This window comes from Quercus lobata, chromosome 7 (assembly GCF_001633185.2).
Source record: "Quercus lobata isolate SW786 chromosome 7, ValleyOak3.0 Primary Assembly, whole genome shotgun sequence".
NCBI lineage: Eukaryota > Viridiplantae > Streptophyta > Magnoliopsida > Fagales > Fagaceae > Quercus > Quercus lobata.
Window position 1 is genome coordinate 34,243,733 of NC_044910.1, and position 25,620 is coordinate 34,269,352.

Genomic DNA, 25,620 nt, shown 5'->3' on the forward strand with positions numbered 1-25,620 from the left:
CAATTGTTCTAAACTTTTAGAACCTAACAGTTTTTTATTATCAAATCATTAATTTCACAACATTTTTAAATTAGCATACCAAAAATTTTAAATTAAAAGTTGTAGTGAGTCAATGAATGAGTTGATATGATAATTTAAATATTGTGAAATTATTTTTGAAATTTTGTTGTGTCTCTCTAACTTTACTTATTCTTCTACCATTTGAGCTTCCTCACAAGACCTAATTGTAATTGATTGTTCTCTGGGTCAAAGTCAATAATGGCCAATAGATGATAAAAATAAGAAGGCTATATATATATATATATATATATATATATATATCTTAACATAAAATGATGGATAAAACCTAATAAAAATAAATTGGTCTCCCAGCCTTGTACTATTTTATCTATTGGGTATGGATTTTTAAAAAATTTCTTTAAAAAATTAAGTATACAATATTTTTCAGAATTGATAACTATATGGATTGTAACTTAAGTTATCAGTTAAACACAACCCCAGAGCACACGCACAAAAACAAAAAGAAGAAGAAAAATCTAAAGATAGAATGGAAGCCCAAGTTTGGATAGGGAAAGGCTCTGATTGTGAACATTAACCTTTTCACAAAGAAAATAAGTTGCAAGAATGAAATAAATAGATCCAAAAGTTTGACTGCTATGTTGCACTCCCCTGATGTCATATGGAGTCTCGCGAAGTTCCGCTTAGTTTAGCTAATAACATATTTTATTGTTGAGACGTGATCAATTTTTGTCTACAAAAAAAAAAATTCTTATTGGTTTCTTCTTAATCTGATGGTAAACGACAATTATCTCGTCGTCTTTGGCCTACTGTTAGAAGTTTCCATGCATGAACCTATGTAGCGAAAGATTTGCTGCAAATTCGCCACAAATGGCTCATTTATTTCCAAAGGTAGCCACCAATTAAGGCCTTCTGATAAATTTTTTTTTTTTTTAAAAAAAAAAAAAAAAAAAAAACACACACCGGTCTTATAGGTACAGAATTAACATTCCACATACAAAATTGGGGAGACTTGGGAAATGATTGTGGCTCTTGTTTCTTTGACAACATGATCAATTGGTCAATACCGAACCAACTATAGCCCTGGAAATGAACTGAAAATTCAAATTTCCTCTCCACCACGGCAAGAAGATAATGAGGACGAAAATTAAATAAATATCACTTCCTTCGCCGGTCTTGCTGTGATGAATATGACATATATTAATATTAGACACAGGTCTTGGATTGTGACTCCCAACTCTCAAGGACCAATTCGTTTTTGTCTTGCCCAGTTCTCTAAGGTGTTTTGGACTGACTAAGTCTACCATCTCAAATCACTCGGTTAAGAGCCCCTCAACTTTCTCTTATTAAAGCTCTTATCTTTGTTCTTGTTTGCGTTCCTCTTATTACAATTTGTCAACTCTCAAAAATCCCATAATGGTCTTAGCAATGTCTTTTGCTTTCCTTCTCTTCTTTCCTATTGTTGTTCAATCTCAAGCTACTGAATTCATTTTTAATGGATTCAATGGCAGTGAAATGTCTCGCATCAGCCTAGAGGGAGCCTCTATTGTCAAGCCTAGTGGTGCACTTAAGCTCACTAATGCATCAAACAATGTTATTGGCCATGCGTTCTATACAAACCCCATTGATATGTACAGTAACTCTTCTTTGGACCCAAATGCGTCTTCTTTCAGCACATCATTTGTTTTTGCAATAAAACCATCAACCTCTAGCCCAGGTGGCTATGGCCTTGCTTTCACTTTGTCACCCTCCAAGCAATTCCCTGGAGCTCAGCCTGAGCATTACCTTGGAATTTTCAACTCCTCCAATGATGGAAATGCTTCAAACCATGTCTTTGCAGTTGAATTCGATACGGTCAAAGGGTACAAAGAGAACTCAGACAAAGAAGGAAACCATGTGGGAGTCAACAACAATAGCGTGGATTCAATTATATCTTGGGCTGCTGGTTATTATGAGTATGATAAGGACAATGATGCAAATTTCAATGAACTGACTTTAGAGAGCGGTGATCCTATTCGTGCCTGGATTCAATATGATGGTGTGAAAAAAGTTGTGAATGTTACAATATCTCCTTTCTTGGAAGAGGAACACAAACCAACTAAACCCCTCATTTCCCATCCCATAGACTTGACACCAATTCTTAATAAGACTATGTATGTTGGCTTCTCTGCTGCAACAGGCCAAAAAACAAGCTTTCATTACATTTTAGGATGGAGTTTTTCAATGAATATAACTGCTCCTTCACTCAATATTTCTCAACTTCCTTTGCCACCTCCAATGGAGAATAGTTCATCGGCTTACAAACCCCAATTGAAGGTTGTGATTGCCAGTCTATCTGCTATCACACTCATTCTGTTGGGGATTCTGTTCTTTTTTACATGTTTCAAAAAGATGGTGCAGCATCACAGTCTTGAGGACTGGGAGTTGGATTGTCCTCACAGGTTTCAATACAAGGATCTTTATGCAGCAACAAAGGGTTTCAAAGAGACTGGAGTTATTGGAGTTGGAGGCTTTGGTGCAGTCTACAAAGGTATGAATGAATTACTAATCTATTCCCTCTGTCCCAAATTGTTTGACCTAGTTAGAAAAACCCAATTATTTAGGGAAATATCATTAACTACCTTATCTCTTTGAAAAATGTTAGAAATTTCCTAAATTACCCTTAAACAAATTTGTTTTTCTTTGTTGAAGGTTTTTTTTTAATCTTTAAATTTGAATAAAGATGTCATGTATAGTGGTTTTCAAAATTTAGGTTTTTAATTTAAAAAAAATGCTCCTACAAATAAATTAAGGGTATAAAGGGGATGTTAGTAAATTAATGGTGTTTGTCAAACAGAACATAATTTTGTGACATCCCAAAATAGAATAAAGGCCAAACAATTTGGGATGGAAAAAGTATATAATATCTAATTGTTAAGCCTAATATTTATTATTGTTATACTCTTGTTGGGCCATATTAGCACAACATTTCCGTCAATTCAGTCCATTGTGGCCCACTTTTTTTCCATTTTGGTACCCTTATGGTCCCTTTTAAGAAGGGTTTGGGATTAATACTTACAAAGTCTTATATACTATTTTCTTTTTTCACTATCACACTCTCCTTATGCGTGGATCTAGACTCTCACTTAATAACTAGGACCCAACATGTGGGATTTTTTTAACTTTTTAAATGGGAGGAAGAGGGGAGACAAACATCAAACTCGATACCACCTACTCTCATATTATAATAAACTAGTAAGTTGCCCGTGCAATGCATGGATAATTTTATGATATTTTATATAAATAGTTTTGAATAATGTTGTACATAAATTATAAAGAAAAAGTAAACTAAATTAGAATAAAGAAACATATATATTTTGAGATATTAAAAATTGGTTTAGTAGTTTCACTGCATATTTGTAGCCTTCTTAAGGTAAGATTATTATTTTTTTAAATCATGAAACCAAAAATAAATGCAAAAGAGTAATGGGACCATGAAATAAACTAATTTATGTTGTATTCACATATTTCATACTATGAAATAAAAGTAAACCCAACTCTCTAATTATCTTCCACTCATCGATAGTACGACATTAAGACATGGTGTGGGCAAGTGTGTATGCATGTGTCTTATAGATGATTTAAAATTAAACCATGGTAGAATATGACTTTACATTACGCACCAAATATTCCCTCTACTTATATACCTAAAACAAAAACTAACTAACCAAATTACCTAACCTAAATCATATTTAAGCCCCTAATTTATAAAGAAAAAAAGATTACCCATAGCGGTTTTGGTGTCTTGATGGTGGTGGGAGGTTAGCATAACGGAGGTGGTGACCCCTTAGATTCCTCTTTCTCTCTCTTTCAATTGTTTTGTTAGTCTCAGGTATTTTATTTTGATAATATATAGTGAAATAGTGTCTTTTATTTAACAATCCACAATATTTTTGTGTCTCTCTATCTCTCTTTAGAGTCTTATCTCGTTAGTTATTACTATTTGCTCTTACTTTTAAAAAAAAAAAATTACTAAAATAGTGGGTATGCTAAATGACATGAAGAATAATGAAAGGTGTGGTGTAAACTTAGGCAATTAATGAGATATTAATGAGATAACAGTTAAATAAGATAATATGAACTTTTGGATAACAATAAAAAAAAAATAAAAAATCAGTGAAAGAGGTAACAATGAAAGTTGTTTCACTGCATATTTATAGTCTTCTCAAGGTAAGATTAATTTTTCACCCTTAAAATAAAAAATAAAAAAATAAAAAAAGGTAAGATTATTATTTATTTTTTTTTAAATCATGAAACAAAAAATAAATGTAAAAGAGTAACAAGACCATGAAAATCAAATAATTTGTGTTGTGTTCACATATTTAATACTATGAAATAAAAGTATGTCCAACTCTCTCACTGTCTTCCACTCATTGATAGTGTGACATTAAAACATGGTGTGGGCAAGTGTGTATGCACGTGTTTTTATAGATGATTTAAAACCATGGTAGAATATGGCTTTACATTGCGTATCAAATATTCTCTTTACTTATATACCCAAAACAAAAACTATCTAACCAAATTACCCAAACCTAAATCATATTTAATCTCCTAATTTAAAAAGAAAAAATAATACTCGTAGGGGTTTCAACGTCTTGATGGTGGGGGAAGGCTAATATGATGGAGGCAACGTCCCCTTAGATTTCTTTTTCTCTCTTTTTCAAATGTTTTGTCAGTCTCAAGTCTTTTTATAGTGAAACAATGTGTTTTATTTAACAATCCACAACATTTTTATGTCTCTCTATCTCTCTACAAGGCTTTATCTGGTTAGTTATTACTATTAGTCCTTAATTATTATATTTTTGCTTTTTTTAAAGTATTAAAATGGTGGATATGCTAAAAGACATGAAAAAGAGAGAAATGTGTGATGTAAGCTTAGGCAATTAATGAGAGACTAATGAGATAACAGTAAAATAAGTTAATGTAAACTTTTGGGTAATAGTAAAAAAAATTTAATGAAAGAGGTAAAAAAATGTTAAATGCAAAATTAGAGCATCACTTGGCAAGACCTCACGCACTCCCGTATGCGATCTCTGCTTATATATATATATATATATATATATATATATTGATGATAATTCCTTTATAACTTCTAATCACTAATCAACATGAGTCTCAAAAAACTTTGTGATAAGACTTTATCATTCGTATAAAATAAGTATAGATTTTTTTATCTCTTTTTTTTTTTTTTAAAGGATATTGCTATTGTGTTCATCCTTATAAGAATTCAAGCATAGATTAAATTTTCATTATTTTTGACAATTTTTCTTTGATTCCTTTATAATTTATATATTGTGTTGGTTTAAATGAATTTTTCTCAAGCTTTCAGAGGATGGACTTTAGATAAGATGTTCAACTTTTATATGCCAAGCATTGACTACAAGTCTTGTACATGAAACAAATAGAGATAAGAAATTAAGAATATGGTCCATTTTGGTTAGCCTTAGCTTGATTTGTCTAGACATCAATTTTCTCTCTTGCCAAAAGTCCGACTTATTTTAGGTGGAAGTTTCCTTGATTATTACTTGTATACAAAATTTCAGGATCATTAAATTGGAATAGGTCCCTTACTAACCTAACCAATTGGAATAGGATGAAATTTTTTCTCATCCACACTAAACGTTGTGTACACTCCAAATTTTTTCGGCATTTCATAATGATACGTTGTTGATAGGTGTCATCCAAGTCCAACATGATTGAAAGTTGTAATTGAGACTATGGCCCAAAAGTCCGACTTATTTTAGGTGGAAGTTTTCTTGATTATTACTTGTATACAAAATTCCAGGATCATTAAATTGGAATAGGATGAAATTTCTTCCTATCCACACTAAACGTTGTGTACACTCCAAATTTTTTAGGCATCTCATAATGATACATTGTTGATAGGTGTCATTTTAGTCCAACATGATTGAAAGTTGTAATTGAGACTATGGCCCATAAGCTTTACTATTCAATACTTTGCAAGAAACATTAAACACTCATTTGATGTAACATGAGACAATGGAATTTGACATTGTATACACTGGGGTTTGTTCTTGATGTTGTGAAATTGTTGTAGGTACTAAGAAATCTAGTTTGATTAGTTGGCAAGTCATGTTCTTTAATCGTGAAAAGTCTACAGTGGAAAACTTGTGTTCCTACAATAAATGTTTTGGAGAGAAAATTGTTAGCCCCCTCATCCCATTGGGACCCTTCTATTTATACAAAGGAAAAATGGTCCAATATTCCTTAAGTGTGACTTAGTTACATGGAATTTTTGTGCAAATGTGCCTAGATTTCTTTTAAAAATTTAATTATAATTTTAAACTCTAATTTGGTGATTTTTATATGATTTCATGTGTTCTTAAATAATTTGAATGCTATTTCAGTTTGTGCAAATTATAGAACATAGAATTGGTAATTTAGCAACATAGGCATAAGAGAAGGCATGTAGTGGTTTAGGAAGAGTAGGTATTTAGTTATAAGGGAAGAGGAGTAGGCATAAACATAAGAAAACCTTTGGACAGAGGAATAAGGAAGCAAAGAGTTTTTGATGATTAACATCCCTCTATCTTGTCCATTAGTCTTATTTATTACTAATTAAAATCTATTTAGTTTAGTAAATAACTAATGTGGCATCTAATAAGTGCAATAAATTAAGAATGATGTATTTTATATCAAAAAAAAAAAAAAAAACAAACAATTATCTTTTCAAAGAGAGTGCCAATTGGCAAAACCTCATGCTCTCCCGCATAAGGTCTATGCTTTTATATATATATTTATATTGATGATTACCAATTCTCCCAAAAATTTTATTTATTATAAATATGAATTTAATTATTTAATCATATTCTAACAGGTATTGTACCAGCCACTGGAAGCGAAGTTGCTGTAAAGAAGATAATGCATAACTCAATCCAAGGAATGAGAGAATTTGCAGCAGAGATTGAAAGCTTGGGAAGGTTAAGACACAAGAACCTGGTCAATCTCCAAGGATGGTGCAAGCGTAAAAATGATCTCCTTATAGTCTACGATTATATTCCAAATGGTAGCCTAGACTCTCTGATTTTCAAACCCAAAAACAACTTTGTGTTGACTTGGGACGCAAGGTACAATATCCTCAAAGGCATTGCTGCAGGATTACTGTATCTGCATGAAGAATGGGAGCAAGTTGTGATCCACAGAGACGTGAAGTCCAGCAATGTTTTGATAGATGCTGAACTGAATGCAAGGCTAGGTGACTTTGGTCTTGCCAGGCTATTTGATCATGACAAATTGTCACACACCACCAATGTTGTTGGCACAATTGGATACATTGCCCCAGAATTGGCTCGCACGGGTAAGGTATCTACAAGTTCTGATGTGTTTGCTTATGGGATTTTGCTCCTTGAAGTGGCTACTGGGAGAAGACCAATTGGCTCGAGCAATTTCGTTTTGGTTGACTGGATTATGGAATGTCATCAATTGGGTCAAATTCTAGATGCACTTGATCCAAAGTTGAACTCAAATTACATGGTTGATGAGGCCGAGTTGGTTTTGGAATTGGGTTTACTTTGTTCTCATCACAAACCAGAAGCTAGGCCTACCATGAGACAAGTGACTCGGTATCTTAGTGGGGATGACCCACTTCCTGCCGTGGTTGACTGGGGCTCGGTTGACTTTCACAGTGGCGGTGAAATGAACTCGAGAAATTTAGCAGTAATTTCTGGTTATATGACCACAACTTCGTATCATTCATCGAGCATTGGAGACATCACTTCCAGTTCTATAGACGCTGGTAGATAGTAAGGAGCTTCAAAACTTTCCATTTTTTGAGGTATATCAGCTTGTACATCCTGGAGTAATCAAATCTTCCAGTCTGCTTATGTTCAAAATTTCCTATTTTCTAAGACAGGAAAATAGGAGAGACAAAATTTAAGTACAATATCTTAAAGAAACCTAAAAAACAACAGCTAAATACTATACTTAGTTTTGCTCTTAAAGTATCCCTTCAACCCCAAGTTTGAAATTCATTTGTAACAAACTCATCATTCTACATTGACTATAGATTTTATTACATTAATCCCTCAGTTCAGTTGTCCCCAATTATTTAGACTAAGAACAGTACTTCTTGTTTCGGCATTATGCATGATGATAATCAAACAACTCCACAGAAATGCACTCCATTAGGTTAATTCTCAATTATTTGGACTAAGAACAGTAAAGTCTTGTCTCGGCTTCATGCATGATGATAGATATTATGGGAAACCGAAAACAACTTCACAGATTTGCACGACTTGATTAATCCCCCATTATTTGGACTAGGAACAGCAAAGTCTTGTCCTGGCTTTTGCATGATGATTATTATAATCATGAACTGAAAAATACTTCACAGAATTCCACCATTATATTCATTCATTACCCAAAAGACCATTTAAATTTTGAAGTAAATATATTCCTTTGACATTGGAAATTTTTTTATGCATCTGAAAGTACCCGTTTTGGTTGACAAGAAAATGGGACCGCAAAGATCAGCAATACATGCATATTATTCGTACCTCTAGTGTTTACCGTTCAGTCACCACTGATAACAAAATATTATCACGTCATAAAGTTGTGTAACGATGGAGATGTTATACCCTGTTTGGGGTGTATATGCCTTCTCTCTCACAGTTGGTGGGTGTGTGGGACCCACCTGTTGTGAGAGAGAAGGCATATACACCCCAAACAAGATATAATTTTTTGTAGAGATGACTCATGAGGCAGTTGAATGGGGAATTAGAAAAGCACTTAAAAAAAAAGGATGGAATACATGAAAATAACTCAACAAACCACCGATCAGTGGACGCATTGAACTAAACCAACGTTCAATAACACAGTCGCAGGCCACCCATCTAGTATGGAATTAACAACGTTCCCTCCCTAACCCCACTGACAGCGGATTTTCGAAGTTTCTCACAATTCAAAAATCCGCAATACGCAGGACACATTGATGAACTCAACTTCGTTCAAGTTCGCTTAAGCTTTACTTTACCCATGACTAGGAAAAAATAGACCCATTTAGAAGGAGAAATATTTAAAAACACTACTTAACAGACTACCTCTCTACTTGCAAACACGGCCGGCTTGGCTTCATCTCATGAAACCATGACACGTCCAATCATCCCCTGGGTCCAAGTTGCAGTCTCCTTGAGCTGTTCATCATCGGATTGAAGACACTCGCCCAAAAATTCAATATAGAATGCGCGATCTCTAAACAGGAGCTTTGTGTTCGGACCAAGTGCATCTGCAAGATCACCCATCACGGCAACTGCAGCCTTTGTCACACTCTCGTCTCTGCAAAATATGAAAGCAAAACAATGAGACTTTTAAAGAAAAAAATGTAGGAAGAACAGAGACAAAAAGGAATGAAAAGAAAGAAATAATACCTCTGTCTGTCCAAGAAGACCAGTTCTATAAACTGCAAGAGATGTGCAGCATATGGCAACATCACCTCAGGCTTTGAGTTCTTAAAACCTTGGAGAATACCGGAGTAAGCTTCAAAGATGCTACGCCTGAGCTGGTTACCATACTCCATAAACTCTTCATCATTGAGATCAATCTGCGCACAGATTTGGGAAGCTTGCTGCATTGCTGTTACTGCATAAGAGACATATCTCTCAAAATGCTCTCCTATGGCAAGTGCAATGTCCCCAAAGCAAGAGAATATGGGAGGCTTGACAGACCGGTGCAGTTCATTACTGCCGAGATCATTAAGAAGGTGTTTCATGATCCCATCACAGAACTGCAAGACCTTGTCATCCAATGCACGACAAATGTCACCAACCACCCCAACAGTGATGGAGCAAACCTGGTATTCCTCAAAATTCTGCAGTCCCATCTCCAAATATGGGTAGAACTCATGCATATAGTTCTCGAAATTTGGTCCACAGGCATAAGCAAGCGCACCAATTGCAAGCATTGCTTCCTCATGCACTGTAGAGCTACGACAAGCAAACACCCTCAAGAACAATGTCATAATCTTATCTGCTTCCTGTAGTATTATGGACTTGGTTTCATCTGTACTGCTAAGTTTCTGGATAATGACCTGAAGAACACCACAAAGAGAAGCTTGCAAGTCACCTTGCTTTTCCCTATCATCTGTTGAGACAATCTGAAGCTGTAGAGTCTGCTCCAACTTATTCATAATGACAGGGAGCAGGTGTTCTATGATGCGAGATGTCTCTGCAACATTTGAACACCTGATCACTTCATTCAAGGTTTCATATGCAGATGACCTGAGCTTAGAGTCACCACCATCCGTACGATCAGCAGTCCTAATAAGGTAAGTGATGATCTCTGTAAGGAATGGTGTAAGAAGAGAGGAACTTGGTACAGCATCCTCATATCCCTGGGCAAGGTAATAAATTGCCCCACAGACCTTTTCTGCTACATTTGGAGTGTCATTAATACTTTCCATCAATACTGAAAGAACCTGTCTAATGTTCTCAGAAGAAATCACAGAAAATCCACTAGCTGGACAGTGTAATAACTCAAAAATACGACTGAGAGTCCAAGCAGTAGTGTCTCTGACATGGTTGTTTTCATCCTTCATTGCCTTAAGCATAAAATCCAGACCTGCATGGACCAAGGGAGTGAGCTTGTCAATGGTTGGGCCTTCAAGGATTGAGCCAAAGGCATATGTAGCTGCCTCACGACAATGCCAATCCGGCTTTGATATGTTAGCCTCGATAAAAGGCATCACAAGGGGCACAATAGCATCCCCAACAGTTCTTGCAACAAGACCAAGACAAGTCCCACCAGCCATGGATAAATTCCAAATGCTGTCATCCTGATCCTGGTCTTCTTCCTGCTTCAGTAAAGTTTCTAACAACATAGGAACTAAAGACGACAAAGCCTTCTCAATGAAATGGGAATTAGGAGGCTCGGAGTCCCCACTCTCAGGATTCTCATACTCTTGAAGCTCTATCTCTTCATCACAAATGGAACTCCAGAACTCGATTGCTTGGAGGGCTACAGCCTCTTCATCTCCTTTTACTGCATTGGATGTAAGCTCAAAGAGAGCCTGCATGTAAGGCTCAAGCTTCTCATAGTATGTTGATGCTATCGAAACAAGACACTCAAAAGCAACCTGCCGGATCTCCACCTCCTTGGAAATGGCCGTCTCACAGACCATTTTCATGATGTAACTCCGCTCCATATCATTTTCAAAGTTGGTCTGCGCAAAATCTAGAGCGTTATATAGAGCCTTTGTTGCTGCAAGACGGACTTCAGGACTGTGCTCAGCAAGGTTCATCCCTTGCACTACAGCAGTGAGCACAGAATTTACTTCATCTTGCACAAGATCCTCATGGGATATCTCCTCACACACATATCCAAGAGTTTCCAATGTTGCCTGTTTCAAACTGGCCGGCCTATCTTGATGAGTCATATTGGTAAGCAAGGATGCAATTAGCTCAGGCCACAGCTTCTTTGGAATTTCAATAGAAGCAATTTTAGCAATCACTTGTGCAGAAGTGTGCCTTGCCTCTGTTGCAGCTGACCCAAGAGTTCTCAAGAGCAAATCTTTGATTTGGGATTTAATGGAAATGTCAATTTCCATCCATTTTTGAACAAGATGCTCCTTTCTAACAGCATCTTTAGCATCTAATGAGTTCTTAAGCACAATACCAGCAAGTCTACGGGATTCAATTGGTTTCTCATCGTTCGCAAGCTCAACTGACAAGGAGAGAAGAAAGGAAGGAAGGTTCTGCTCTTGAAATCGTGTAAGATTGGCCTCTGCTTCAGTACGGACATTTGCATCAGGTGACTGAGCAGACAGTAGGAACTGGGTGATCTCCAAAGCCATTCTGTCCAAATTGCAATAAAAGAGCACATTAAAATTTTTTAAAAGTGACTTAATAAAAACTGGTTGACCTTTACACCCAATAGATTGTAATTAAACAAGGCTTTTGGAAACTTAATAAACAAGAGAATGGTTAGGGAATAAGCAAATGTAATATTCCTTGCACAAAATACTTCGTCTACATGTGTGATATTGATATTGAGCCATGCCTAAACAAATTAAAAAGTTTTTGAATAAAAACTGGTTGACCTTTACACAGCATTAAATTATAATTAAACAAGGCTTTTGAAAACTCAATAAACAAGACAATGGTTAGTGGATAGGTGCATGCAATCTATTCTGTGCACAAATTACTTCACGTACATGTGTGATATTGACATTGAACCATACAAACATATAGCGGGCTATGGATTATGATTTACAACTTTAGTTTGCAGGTTTATATCCATGAAAATACCAGCAATTCACACGAAGAACAACCAGTTTGTTGAAACCAAAAACTGAAGAACCAAACAGCAATTCCCATCAAAATTTGTGACAGTATCAGGTACCAATATTTCAGAAGGAACTTTTTGCCCTCTGACATGCAAAATTTTCATCATAGATGCATAAATTATTCAAAATTACTCCATTCTGTATACATTTCTCAACCAAAGAATCAGATTTCTAAATTCTCACAAGGTCCTCCCAGAATTCCTTACCAACCAAACACACAATTTCTTTTCCTAATCAACTCGTTCACCTCCAAACTCAATCATTTCAAACCGAAGCTTAAACCCTAAAAATACACACTCTAACCAAAACCACACAATCCGCAACAATCCGATGCACAATTCAAAAATTAAAACCGGTACGAACAAATTAAACCTCAGATCCAAGCAGAACCAGCAAAAAAAACCCTAAAAACAAGGCATAATCACAAAAACAAAATGCAAAAAAACCCTAAAACACCGAACTCAGTCAAAAACACAGAAAACAAAGCCACAAAACTCATAGATCTATTCGTATAAACCGTAGATGAGAGAGCAAGTACAAGTACCTTAAATCGGCAAGAGCCTCCAAAACCCTAAATACAAAGCTAGGGTTTCACACACTCTCTCACTTGGAGAATCGGCTTCTTAAACTCTGAGCTCTGAGAGAAAGAGAAAACGAGAAATAATTTGATTTGTGTGAGTGTTTGGGTGTTTATATATATATAGTGAGAGAGAGTTTTTATTTATAATTGAGGAGTCTTTGGTGACTCTCTCTGTGTATTTCGAATGCTAAGAAAGAAGCGGGAGAGAGAGGGAGAGAGAGTGTTGTGAGAAATTAAATTAAAAATTTGGAAATAAAATAAAAAGTGTTTTGTTGTGTAAAAATAACGGGCAGGGTTTTTTTCCCTTTTTTTTTTGGCTGCCCGAGACTGCCCGGGATCACCGCCTCGGAAAAAAAAAAACCCTAGTTGATTTTTAGTTTGAAATCTCCCACGTGTGTGGGAATTCGTACGTGTGAATCGGACCGTTGGTTTTTGCCCTTATCCGTTTGAATTGTTTTGTTGGGCTTCGAAGCTCATATATCACCAGTGAGTTCCGGCCCATTCCCCTAATAAAATCTTGTTTGCTCTTATCTCTTAACTCGGAAATTTTTGCTAAAATGTATTCCCAATGTCTCCATTTGTTTGTCATCTATTTTATTTTAGGATGTTTCAAAATATTATCCTATTTCTAAAAATAAAATTCATTAATTTAGTAATATTCTTATTATACCCCTATTTTATTTTCAAAATTATTTGAAAAGAAAACTAATAAATATTTAAAAAAATCAATTTAACTGGGACACTTTTTTAGTTGCCTCATTAAGAATAACTCTTTTAAAAAAAAAGTTAATAAATTTATTTAAGGGTAATTTTGTAAACTTATATATTTTTATAAAATAGATAAGATAATAAATGATGGTCCCTTAAAAAATTTAACTTTTCAAATATGACAAACAAATTGGGACAAGGGAGTATAATTTTAGGAAAAATTTGCTAAATAATCCCTAATCAAACTTATTTAGTTATGTAGCACATTTTTGGAACTCGAGTTTGACATTTGAGTTCCAAGCATCATGTTTAATCAAATTGCCATAATGCTTGGAACTTGAGTTTGACAAACTCGAGTTCCAAAAAACATGCTACATAACTAAATAAGTTTGACTTGGTGCTTTTTTTCTCTAAATATTTCCAAAATTCATGCTTTTTCACAATAAGAGGCCCCTTTTAACTCTTAAATCCTTTTATGGTACCTTTATTCTTTAAAAAGAATAAATATATTTTCACGCTTAGAAATTCAAAGACCAATCTCCTAAAAAAGAAATAAAGAATAAAAGTACATTTTTCATTCATAAAGTTTGGGGTTACTTTTATTCTAGGCTTTTACATTTAATATTTTTTTTTATTTATTTTTTTCATTTTGGCCCTTTTTGTTTGGAAAAATTATTAGGTCTATCGAGAGGACTGCTGACGTAGTCCACCCAAGCAATAAGACGATATTATCTATGCAAATGTATTAGTGAACTTCCTAATCAGCACAAGGAATAAAAAATAAATAAATAATTACCAAGTGAAGAGGACTGCTGACGTAGTCCTCCCAAGCAATAAGACGATATTATCTATGCAAATGTATTAGTGAACTTCCTAATCAGCACAAGGAATAAAAAATAAATAAATAATTACCAAGTGATGTCATATTTGCATAAATAACATCATTTTATTAGTTGGGAGGTCAAGGAGGACCATATCAGCAATCCTTTTGGTGGACCTAATAATTTATCTTTTGTTTGATTCATTTTTTAAATTAATTATTTTATTTATGGAAAAAATGCTCTGATACTCCCTAATTTTGGAGGCAGTAGTTATTACATCTCTTGAACTTTATTTTAATCAATTTATTCTATGAATTTCACACATTTGTCAAATTGATTCATTTGTTAGTATGCAGTTAAATCAATTAACGCCCACTAATGTGACACATGTAAAAAAATAAAATAAAAACCAACCCGAGAGAGAGAGGATTGAACAACAGCTCTCTCTCAATCAAGTTTATATATCTAGGTTTGCAATCATGGTCTACAAGTTATTCCATATTCTATCTCCTAGTTGCTACCCGAGTCATACATGAAATTTTGGATGATAATTTAAAATTCCATTAGTAAGCACAAAGTTAGATTTTAAAGTTCTATTAGTTGTCTAAGCCATAAATCATAATTATCAAATTTGAGGTGAAACTCAATATAAACTGGTTGTCTAAGTCATAATTATCAAATTTGAGGTGAAAACCCAATATAAAGTGGTTTATATGAAACTGAGACCAATTTTGTTTTTATAAGACAGCTACTCGATATATGAACATCCTAAAGAAATAAGGCAAAAATGAAGAGCAAGCTTTCCACTTCATTCACACACATAAAAGAAACATGACAAATAAGTAAAATATCTACAAATATGAACCTACCAACGACAACTTGTGGTTACGAGCTGCCGGGCAGCATAAGATTAACTTTCTTCTTCTTCTTCTTCTCTTTTTTTGAGAATGAGCATAAGATTAACTTGATGAGCTTTGTTTTTGTTTTTGTTTTTGTTTTTGGGGTTAGTTAGTACTTTGAGTCTGTTGTTTCCCTCAATCTTGATGTTCTACCTTGTAAAGTAAATAGCAACCAAATCAAAAATTCTATGTTGGCAGTTTATATCCTAAAATTGATGAATTTGGAAATGGTTTTCATTATTGTGGGCACAAGAACCAATATTTCTTTTTTTGGGATCTCCAACTCATCATTTCATTACCAATTGGAAAAGCAGTGTGAGCATAAGTACAAAGGGAATGGTTGCAAAAACCAGCTAGCCCAGGTTGCATCAGGACCAAAAGACAACATCAAAAACAAAAACTATGCAGTATGCATGTTCTAATGTCTGCCTATCGTACCTCTGCAATCTCTCATGGCCCAAGCACCAATTCATCCACAAGTGCCAACATGACAATATTAATTCTCAACAGTCATATGGGTTATGAATCTCAGACTACTAAGATGAAACTCTCTCCAATCCTAACTCATGCAGCTATACCATTTAAACAAAAGTTATACCAAGATGTTATAAATTTCACTACATAATTCTTATAAATTGATGTGTCACAAATCATTAAAAAGTAATTCAAACATTTATTTATTATATTCTTAAATGACACCAATCACAATTACTGTATTTGCTTAAAGAAGTTCAAACAACAAAAATAAGAGAAGGCAAAAAGAAAAAAGAAAAAAAAAATCATTAGTCTCGAGTATCTTTATCTACATCGGTAAAGGCTTACTAGAGGATGAACTATGTTTCTTTGGCTTTTCCCCACATTGAGGTTGCACTTTTATAGAGTCTTTCCGGATAGGGCTCTTTACACCACAAATCTTGTGCTTCATGCGCCAAGGGAAGAGAATTTCCAGGCCACAAGCCTTTGGTGTAGCATATGATTGCCCAGTAACTGGGTGCAACTCACAAGCTTCAGGGCAGTTGCACTGTTTAGGAGGTCTCTTGTTGAAACTCTTGGAAAAAGCTAAAGCAGATGATGCAGCCAATGCTGTGGCATCAGGAAGAAAGCGCCTAATTATGAAATTAGGTGATTCACTGCCTCTAGACTCTGCAAGCTTTAACTTCAAGCTATCAAATTCTTGAACTTTCTCGGCTTTTGTCACAATGTCAATTGCCTCAGACAATGAGAAGACATCCATAGCATCTGAGAAAGCAGCATCATCGTCGTAGTCATCATCAACATCACCATCACAACCATCATCAAGGTCATCAAGATCATCAACTGCATCATCATCATTAGCATCATGAGGATAATCATTACTCGTTGCTTCTATATCAGGATGCCAAAGACATGGTGGGAGCCTCGGACGTGGCGTTTCCACCTCAGATGTGTCACCTCTATCCAAGTCCTTAGGCTTTCCTGGAGCTTGCTCCCATGAAAATGGGATCCTATCATCACTTGCATTCGCCAACACGCCTTGTGAATTCGTACAAGACTGTTCTTCATCAGTGTAACCACCACTGCGCCTTATCGAAAGGAGCGGTGCATTAAAGTTCAGCTTTCTGGGATATTTTGAATTCATAGCTTCTTCATTTCCCATACAGACTATCTTGCAAATGAAGATGGAAGATAACTTGAGATTTAGGTAGTGATAAGGGAAGAAATGTTATGAGGCAGTTGGGCGAAATTATTAAAAACGGTTGGAATTATGGGTTTCTCGTGCAATCCATTAAAAGTAAAACCGATATTTCTCTTTAGATATGGTCACAGGTGAGGTGAAAAGACCCTGGAGTTGTACTATCTCTAATAACAACCATGCATGAAGAAACAAGTGGTGCACCGAACTCAATTGCTTTTTTGATTTCCCTTTTGACTTGGATTACAATATAGAAGTCAATTGACTTTGCATAATGTAGTTCTTAAAGGATGGTATCAACCATAAAGATTGCAACATCAAATCGGGTTTTGATTGATCTATTTATTTCAGGCTTGAAAACGACTGTCCAATTTTGAGAATCATCTATTTGCAGCTGGGAATCAAAGACTTGATGCCAAAAGGACAAGCAGTCTTCAATAGTGACTTGTCATTGTGTATTTTCATTTTCTTAGCCTTGCTAGTTTTCTTATTAAAGTCAATGGTACATCCTGCAAAATAACAAATAAAAAAAAGTTCATGGTAGTTGGCATAACAGTTTCTATTGTGTCATTATTCTTGCATTGCTTAATTCCTTTCTTGAAACCTACCCTCAAATCCAGATGAATGTCTATTGGCTAGATGCAATTTCGAATTCCGCTTCATGGTTCCTTCAGTTCAGGTTTTAAAGCACTCCATTGAAAGAAAAATAATTTAGAGAGAAGAAATTAAAATGTAAGTTTTTGTGGGAAAAATAAACACTTTTTTTCCCCACAAGGGAAAACTGTGAAGCTAATACAAGATTTGAGACAACAATCTGAAAAATGTTATGATATGTATCATCCCTCAGCCAAGAAACAATGAATGTAAAGCCTCTAAACTGAACAAACTTAAACCACAAGCTGCCATTTCATGTACAAGTTTGTTTCCACCGTCAGTAATTTAACAACTATTTCAACCAAAAGAGTATACTAAACAGCAGCAGCAGTCTGCACCACATGTATCACCACTTGATCCAATCCATAACCCAGTTGACATATTTACATACTATCTTGCTTCTCTATGTTCCATCTTTAAAAAAAAAAAAAACAAAATTCTCATTTTCCTCCTGAATTCCTTTTATCTCAAAGGCCATGCCAAATTTGGTAGTTGAATGTTTCTTGAAACAAATCGAAAAATATATGTAGCGCTGCATTGACAGAGTGCTGGCCTTATTGTAGAAAAGAACCAGTGGCAGGACTAAGATTGCACCCATAAATATAGTGAAGAAAAGAAACACAATTAGAGATTTCTGATCTTCACTTTGTTATTCAATGTTCATTAACCCGCTCCTTTGCTTTGTTATAGAGTTCAAGAGTTTCAGAATGGTTTGGATCGAGACACAGGGCTGCTTCACAGTCTTGGATGGTGGAGACATAATCCCCCATTGATTCATGAAATGCCGCTCGAAGATGTAGCAGCTGCAGGTCGGGCTTGAAAGTAATGGCCCTTGTAAGCTCTGATATGGCGTCAGCTTCTTTGTGGTCATCCATTAAAACTGGTTGAGCATAACTCCCATGTTAGTAGTTAACAAAGCAGTCTACACATGCATACACTTTTGTATATGTATGAAGTTGATAGCCATTGACAATGAGATAAACTCCATCAGAATATCAAAGTATGTGAGGAGGATGGGGGAAACTGAACTATATGCTTCTTTTTTTGATTCATGGTGTAAATATGAAGCTGATAACCAACGACAAAATGAAAATTCCACCAAAATATCAAAAACTATGGGGGAGTGGGTGGAAAACTGAACTAACCACTTCCTTCTTTTAACTATAAGTTTGGTCAATTGTAAATCCAGGTGTTGTCTTTCCTCTTATTTCTGTAAGTATCACCAATATTCTGCAAGAATCCTATGGTCCATAAAGGACAGGATAAAGATATGGTTCCATTCTCTAATTCAGGAGCAAGACTTGCAATTGGATGCACGTAATGCAATGCAAGTAATCTCAATTAACAGAAGCAGCTCTACCTTATGTTTTAAATGGCTTGATTGCCAACCCAATCCATACCAATGCAAAGTTGTAAAGCAATCCATACCAATGCAAAGTTGCAAAGCAAAAGTTTCCAGAATTAATTATTACACAAATTGGCATGTAAATCATTTTTAAATGAAATGTTTCAGAGGAGAAATCAAATGTATTTTAGATTTCAAAAAGACCTGATGACTGGATTTAATCCTATGGCTACAAGGTCCATGGTCTATGACTCTTTTCAAGTCAACTAATTGCAATTTCAACCTAGGCAATCACGCAGTATTGTGGCTCATTTACCATAAACAAACATCACAAGGCTTAGCCAACAAGGTAAGGAATAGACATGCATAATTTAATGTGCAACTTATGATCTCATGACTGAAGAATATAAAAAATAATTGCAATATACCATAGACAATTAAGTGAAAGAATTTGCAGTGTGAATCTAAACTCAACAGATAATGCACCAGAAAACTGCTCCAGCCCCAACAATTATAGCAGTTGCGTCATAAGTGATGTAGATCAAAGATGATGCTAGTAAATGGGGTAGCAGATGAAACCCATGTGCCGCTTAAGTTTTTCAGTTGAAATTCATACAAGCATCTATATATAAAGGATTGGCAGGGAAATTGTTACAGAAGGCAGAAACAAGGTATGAAAAGAGAGTTTTGGTACAATAAGCTAGTATAACAAGCAAAGGGAGAAAGTCCTAATCTTCCTACATCAGGATGTCCTGGTCATTGAAGTACCCTTTGGTCCATAAGGCAATCTTTTCCTCCTAAAGAAAGGGGAAATGCAGCAATTACGAAGACTTCTTCCATATTTATTTGAATAAAAGAAATTGAAACCCATGTCTTTCTTTGGGAACCACACAAAAATTGTTTTAGGAGTAACATGATCGCCATGATCAAGAAGATGCTAGTTGATTCATTTAACTTGAGTCAAAAGGCGAAATTGGTAGCTCAAAAAGTGGGGCTGAACAAAAGTTAAACTTGACAATGACCTTCAACATCTCACATCCGCTTATACAACAAAAACAATAGCAAAGCCTTAGTCTCAAAATTTGGGGTCAGCTATGTACCCTAAACAAACTAGTCAGGGATCTAACATCCACTTAAGTCTACAGATTGAAACGTCTTTATAACTTAACAATAACAGAAATATCACGAGTGCAACACAATGTTCACCTTGCTGCAGAAAATTTTGAAACATTTGAAATTGAAATTTTTGCTCTTCTTCTTTATAAGTAAAAATGGAGAATGACTTCCAATTGTAAACAAAGTGTAATAAGAAACCAGAAACTTCATTATGGAACTTACCCGCCGCCCTATATCTGTAAGGGTATGTCCTCAAGGGATCTAATTGTGTTGCCATACTAAGATCACTCTTTGCCATGTCACGGTCACAGTATTCTGAACGTTTCTCATAAGCTGATGCATTGTTTTGGGCCTTCTCTACAAGCTTCGTCATCTCATCATAAGCAGCTTTGCGTTGATTTTTAAGATGATATACACGTGCCAGACCTTGATGTGCTCGCGTATGTTTGATGTTAAGTGCACTCGTGTAGCAGTCAGCAGCAAGATCCAGCTTATCACAGTCTACATAGACACTCCCTAGATTATTTAGTGCCTGCAGAATAGCAGAATCACCCAAAATTTAATACTTTATTCCGGTGCATAAGACAATTTATTAGGATTGCTCTAAAGATGAAACTTACTTGTCCTTTCCGAAGGCCATCTGAAGGGCATCTAAGAGCTTCCTCCAAAAGCTGGATCACATAAATTGAAGACTTTGGATCAAGACTAGAGTCTGCTAAAGCATATGCTTTAAGAAAGAAGGCTTCAAAGGATCTCTGTATGGAAATGGACTCCTCAGCCTTAGCTAATGCTTCTTCACGATGGCCAGTATCATATAGTATCCATCCTTCATAGACAAGCCTTTCATGCTCAGTAGAAGAGTGATTTCTAGCCAACCGGAGGCTACGCATAGCTGCCTTTTGACAATTTAAGCTACAATAATAAAAAACATAAAAAATAAATAAAAAATAAACTTTCATATTAGATAAATAGAACAAGTCTGCTAAAAGTAAAATAACTGTATAAGGTGGATAGATTCCTCATCTATGACCTGACACCTGAAGCATATTGTGTAATTAGCATTTCCTAATTTCATATAAAAAACCTAATAGATATCACAACTCATGACAACAAATAGTCATAAGTTGACCTACATTAATGGTAATAAAAATAACTTGTGAATCCAAACCAATACTGAATGTTCTAATATGCCAAGTGGGAAAAATTTTCCTTGATTGCAAGAAAATTTCAAGATGACTTCAGTTACAAAAATATTCACCAACTGACTAAAGACAAAAATGGTTGTCCAAAACTACCCCCATGTTGGGTTCTCACTTGAACAGAAGAAAGTTGGGAAGTTGAAGTCTGGCTCAGTTTTAAATTGACTGAAGGACAAACAGAGATTAAATGTTATTAGATAAATCACACACAAGACTCTGCTAAGCCCAGAGCTCTCAGCAGTTATCGTAACCTCATCACCTCTACCTCTCTCTCTCTCTCTCTCTCTCTCTCTCTCTCTCACACACACACACACACACAAGCACACAGACAACAGAGAGGGGCAAGGGAGCTCATTTATGCACATACCAATAATTATTTTCCATTGGTAATTATCATAGTTTTGACGTTCACTTCAATGAGGCTGAATGCCAGCAATTGTCCCACTATTAATGGCTAGTTCACTTCAGTGAAGATGCATGCTGCACCATCTTAACAGTAATAACTACTGCAGCATAAAGTTATAAAATTGGCTCATCTTCTATAAGATTAAATTGAAACCAAGAACCAGTAGGGAAAGATATGTACTACTCTTTTTCTTTTTCTTTTTGATAAATAAGATATGTACTACTCTTTAAATAAAGATTGAAACCAACATCTCTGTATACGTCAAGATGTCACCCTTGGCTGCTACAGCTCCACAGCAAATGGATAGATTTTAAAGCAGAAAGTTAATGACAGGACACAACATTATAAATGAGTAAACTAGTCAGAGGTTCAGAGCTCAAGAAAGATGTTGAGTGGCCTAATAGAGCCATTACTATAACATTGTTGTTAAGAAAAAGCAGTATAAAACTGAGATAAAACTTATGTACCACTTTTAATACTTACCGTAATAGAAGAAGTGACTGCCGAAAGCGTAGGAGACTCTTTCCGGGGTCATTTGCCAACATATGGTGTACCACAGATAGAGAGCCAATATCATCAACAGAGGACCATCGGTCATATAGGTGCATCCAGCAATCAGCCTGACTCCACTGCAGAACATGAGGACGGAGGAGCTCTACTAAGTGGTCACCATGCATTTTCCCATGAAACATCATATAATTTGGTTCCAATGTCAAAAGTGCCCGGACGTCTCTTAGAGCTCCATCATAATCTTCTTGAGCAATAGCAAACCAGGCACGTAGTTCAAGGCAATCAGGTGTGACCTTGAATCCAATTATTTTATTGATTTCTGAGATTGCTGCTCCAATCTTCTTCTCCTCCGCCAGAGCAACAGCCCGATACTTGTATGGATAAGTGAGAGTTGGATCCAATTCAGTTGCAGTTTTTAAATCAGTCATCTTCTCCTTCCCAACACAATACATAGCTCGCTCCTGATACATCCATCCAACTGGTGTATAATCTGAAATGAGTGAGTTCATCTGCTTGTATGCTGAATACTTGTGGCCACGCTTATACTTAGCCCTTGCAACACCCACTAATGAATAAATATGACCCACCTCAGCCGCTGCCTCAAACCAACATTGTGCATCTTTATATTCTTTCCTCTCAATCATCACAACACCCAACTGGTGAAATGCAAGCTGCTTCTCCCAAACTTCAACTGCACACTCTTGCAACCTTTCCAGAAGCATCACCGTAATGTTTGATTTCATGTCTTCCTCCATGGCAATTTGGCTCAAGAAATAATACAAAACAAAAGAAGCATGCCCAACTGTAGCCAATTTTTCGCAAGCCTCTGAACTACAAAAAAATCTCATCACATTAGGATTGTGAATTGAACTTGGGAGCTCTCTCAAGAACACCTGCAAGCAAGCTGCCACTAGAAGATATGCGTTCTCCTCCAATCCATACTCAATCAACAACATCGCGTCCTCCATGTCACTAACCAAAGATGCCAAATGAACATCACAAGCATGCTTCATCTCCTCACAACAAAACCTGTTTGCCAAAGAAAGTAGCTCCAAAACAATATGCACATTAAACCAACTTAACCTTTTTGTCCTGCTAAAAATTTCTGCAGCCCTCATTGCGTCGGCAGAAATTCCATTCTGTGAAAAATTTATCTTCTCCCTTCTTGACTCCTTGAATTCACCATACAACATTGCACCAAACGGTCTTGATAACAAAGCCATCTTGTACCGTATACACCTAATCTCATCATCCCCAATACAAAAAGACAAATCACAATCTTCCTCAGATGTCGAACACTCTTCCTCACCCTCAATCAAAACCCCATCATTCTCAACATCCTCCCTACGTCCCCGATAACAATCACACGAATCATACACCGACTCAGGATCATAACCCGAAACCAAACTAGCCTTAGGACACTCAACATTCCGGCCATAACAATCCATGGTGGAGTACCCAATCAACTCATCCTCTCTCCTCTCATACCTCAACCACGCCGCGATCACCACCTTATTATGCACATCCACCGCGTGTTGCCTAGCCGACCTAAGACTCCTTCTAAACAGCTTCAAATCAGCCAAACCCCTAAACATCGCGCATTGCTCAAGATACAACCTTGATTTCTCAAACTGGTCACAACTCTCAATCCTACGATGCACATCAGCCAGGGCTTCCACAAAATCAACAGATTTAAGACAAGGCTCAATCTGGGGCTCGAGTAGATCCGTCCCAGGAAGCCCACATCGTAAAAGACTTTCGGACACAACAACAACATTAGGGACTGTCATATTAGGTGGTGGGTAATTTCGGTTGGATTTGGATCGAATTGAATTGGCTCTTAAATGGTCTTGAAGATGGTGCAAAAGTTTATCTCCTACACCAGGAGGAGGTGGATTTGATGGGTTTAACGCATAGACTTGTGTGCCTTTACACCCTTCCATGATTTTCAAACTACGCATTGTTGTAAATAAATTGTGTTGCATTTCCCCTTTTTTTTTTGCTTTTGAAAAATAAAAAACTCAAAACCAAAAACACATCCAGAGAATGAAATTCTATATATATATAAGAAAAAGAAGAAAATTTTGTACCTTGTTTGCCTAAGCCGTGCAAACACCACCGTTTGGGAATGGGGTGAAGAAAAAGAAAGAAGGGGTGGTGGTGGTGGTGGTGCAGGCTAAGAAAAGAGAATTAGAAATGGGTGGATTTGATTTTCTGGGATTCTGTGTGTTTTTTTTTTTTTTGTTGGGTTTTGGTTTTTTTGCGGAGAAAATGGGAAATTGGGTTTGAATTGATCTCTATGAACACGTTGATCGCCAACGAGAAGTGTGAGGTGGAGCTATAAGCCGTTTCAACGGCCACTCTAGCTCTCTTTCATTTTTTTTCCCAATAAATAAAATGAATATATAATTGTATATATTTTTTAATAATTATTATTATTATTATTTTTTCGATAAAAGAGTGTGTTTGTGTTTTTGTGTGTGTTTGTGTCTATCTCTGGTAAAAGGGTTAAGGATGTCTCTCTCTCTCTCTCTCTCTCTCTCTCTCTCTCTCTCTCTTCTCGCTTCCTTTGTTTAGTGTGTGTGTGTAATAATCCGGTAAAAGTGAAAGAGGAGAACCGCTAAAGGCGGTTTGTCTCACTCTCTCACGCCATGTTTTTTTTTTTTTTTTTTTTTCCTTTTTCTGCTTTTTGTTTTTGTTTTTTTTTTGGTAATTTTTTAAAAACCCGCATGAATCTCGCGGACCCATCGGAGAGATTGAGAAGATGAAGATTTTGTTGAGTAGTACTACAGCTACTACTCGTACCAGGTTTTCTTTCTAACTAGCTTGCGCGTGGAAATGGACAACAACAACTGTTGGTGGCTTGTCTTTTGGTTAATTGGTTATGCCTTTGTTAGTTTATAGTTTGTCCTAATAGAAACAACTTTTTCTTATTTTGTTTTGTATAACTTTGTTAAGGTGGTAATTTTGTTTATGAGGATAAACTGTGGATTATTTTTTCATAAATATATTGATGGGTTAAATTATGATGTGTTATATTAGTAACAACAAGCTTAACGATGTTGACGTGATAATTCGACACGATGACATGACTAAGCTCATTAGGATAGGAAACACTGGAGCCCACTAATTTTCTATAATAAAACGTGTTTAATTCTAAGTATCTTCACCATTTTAAGATCATATTTGAAACATATTGTAATTTTGATTAAGGTTTAGACTACAATTATGAAGAATTTCACTCTCCTAATAGGCATATAGGGAGTAGGGAAGGGGCAAGGGTTAAGGTCTTTATAAAATTAATGAACTTATTACCTTACACCGTCATTCTTATTTAGTTTTTGAAAAAACCCTT

At 35.8% G+C, this 25,620-nt stretch overlaps 4 protein-coding genes across 4 annotated transcripts; 1 reads left to right on the forward strand and 3 right to left on the reverse strand.

The window, feature by feature from the left end:
- Window positions 1–1,269: 1,269 nt before the first annotated feature.
- Window positions 1,270–8,116, forward strand: LOC115952691 (lectin-domain containing receptor kinase VI.3-like). The gene is made up of 2 exons (XM_031069898.1): window positions 1,270–2,548; window positions 6,896–8,116. Exons 1-2 carry the CDS (start codon window positions 1,435–1,437, stop codon window positions 7,819–7,821), a joined length of 2,040 nt encoding a protein of 679 aa, XP_030925758.1. The 5' UTR covers window positions 1,270–1,434; the 3' UTR covers window positions 7,822–8,116.
- A 689-nt stretch (window positions 8,117–8,805) lies between these two features.
- Window positions 8,806–13,181, reverse strand: LOC115952690 (importin subunit beta-1-like). The gene is made up of 3 exons (XM_031069897.1): window positions 12,900–13,181; window positions 9,444–11,864; window positions 8,806–9,351 (listed from the first exon to the last, which is right to left on the reverse strand). The coding sequence occupies exons 2-3, from the start codon at window positions 11,861–11,863 to the stop codon at window positions 9,153–9,155; spliced, it is 2,619 nt and encodes an 872-aa protein (XP_030925757.1). The 5' UTR covers window position 11,864; window positions 12,900–13,181; the 3' UTR covers window positions 8,806–9,152.
- Window positions 13,182–16,016: 2,835 nt separating this feature from the next.
- On the reverse strand, window positions 16,017–17,774 carry LOC115952638. Its single transcript, XM_031069819.1, has 2 exons — window positions 17,644–17,774; window positions 16,017–17,544 (listed from the first exon to the last, which is right to left on the reverse strand). The coding sequence occupies exon 2, from the start codon at window positions 16,997–16,999 to the stop codon at window positions 16,166–16,168; it is 834 nt and encodes a 277-aa protein (XP_030925679.1). The 5' UTR covers window positions 17,000–17,544; window positions 17,644–17,774; the 3' UTR covers window positions 16,017–16,165.
- Window positions 17,775–17,850: 76 nt separating this feature from the next.
- Window positions 17,851–24,649, reverse strand: LOC115952637 (ethylene-overproduction protein 1). The gene is made up of 4 exons (XM_031069818.1): window positions 22,239–24,649; window positions 20,771–21,062; window positions 20,373–20,682; window positions 17,851–18,569 (listed from the first exon to the last, which is right to left on the reverse strand). The coding sequence occupies exons 1-4, from the start codon at window positions 24,248–24,250 to the stop codon at window positions 18,343–18,345; spliced, it is 2,841 nt and encodes a 946-aa protein (XP_030925678.1). The 5' UTR covers window positions 24,251–24,649; the 3' UTR covers window positions 17,851–18,342.
- Between the last annotated feature and the right edge of the window lie 971 nt (window positions 24,650–25,620).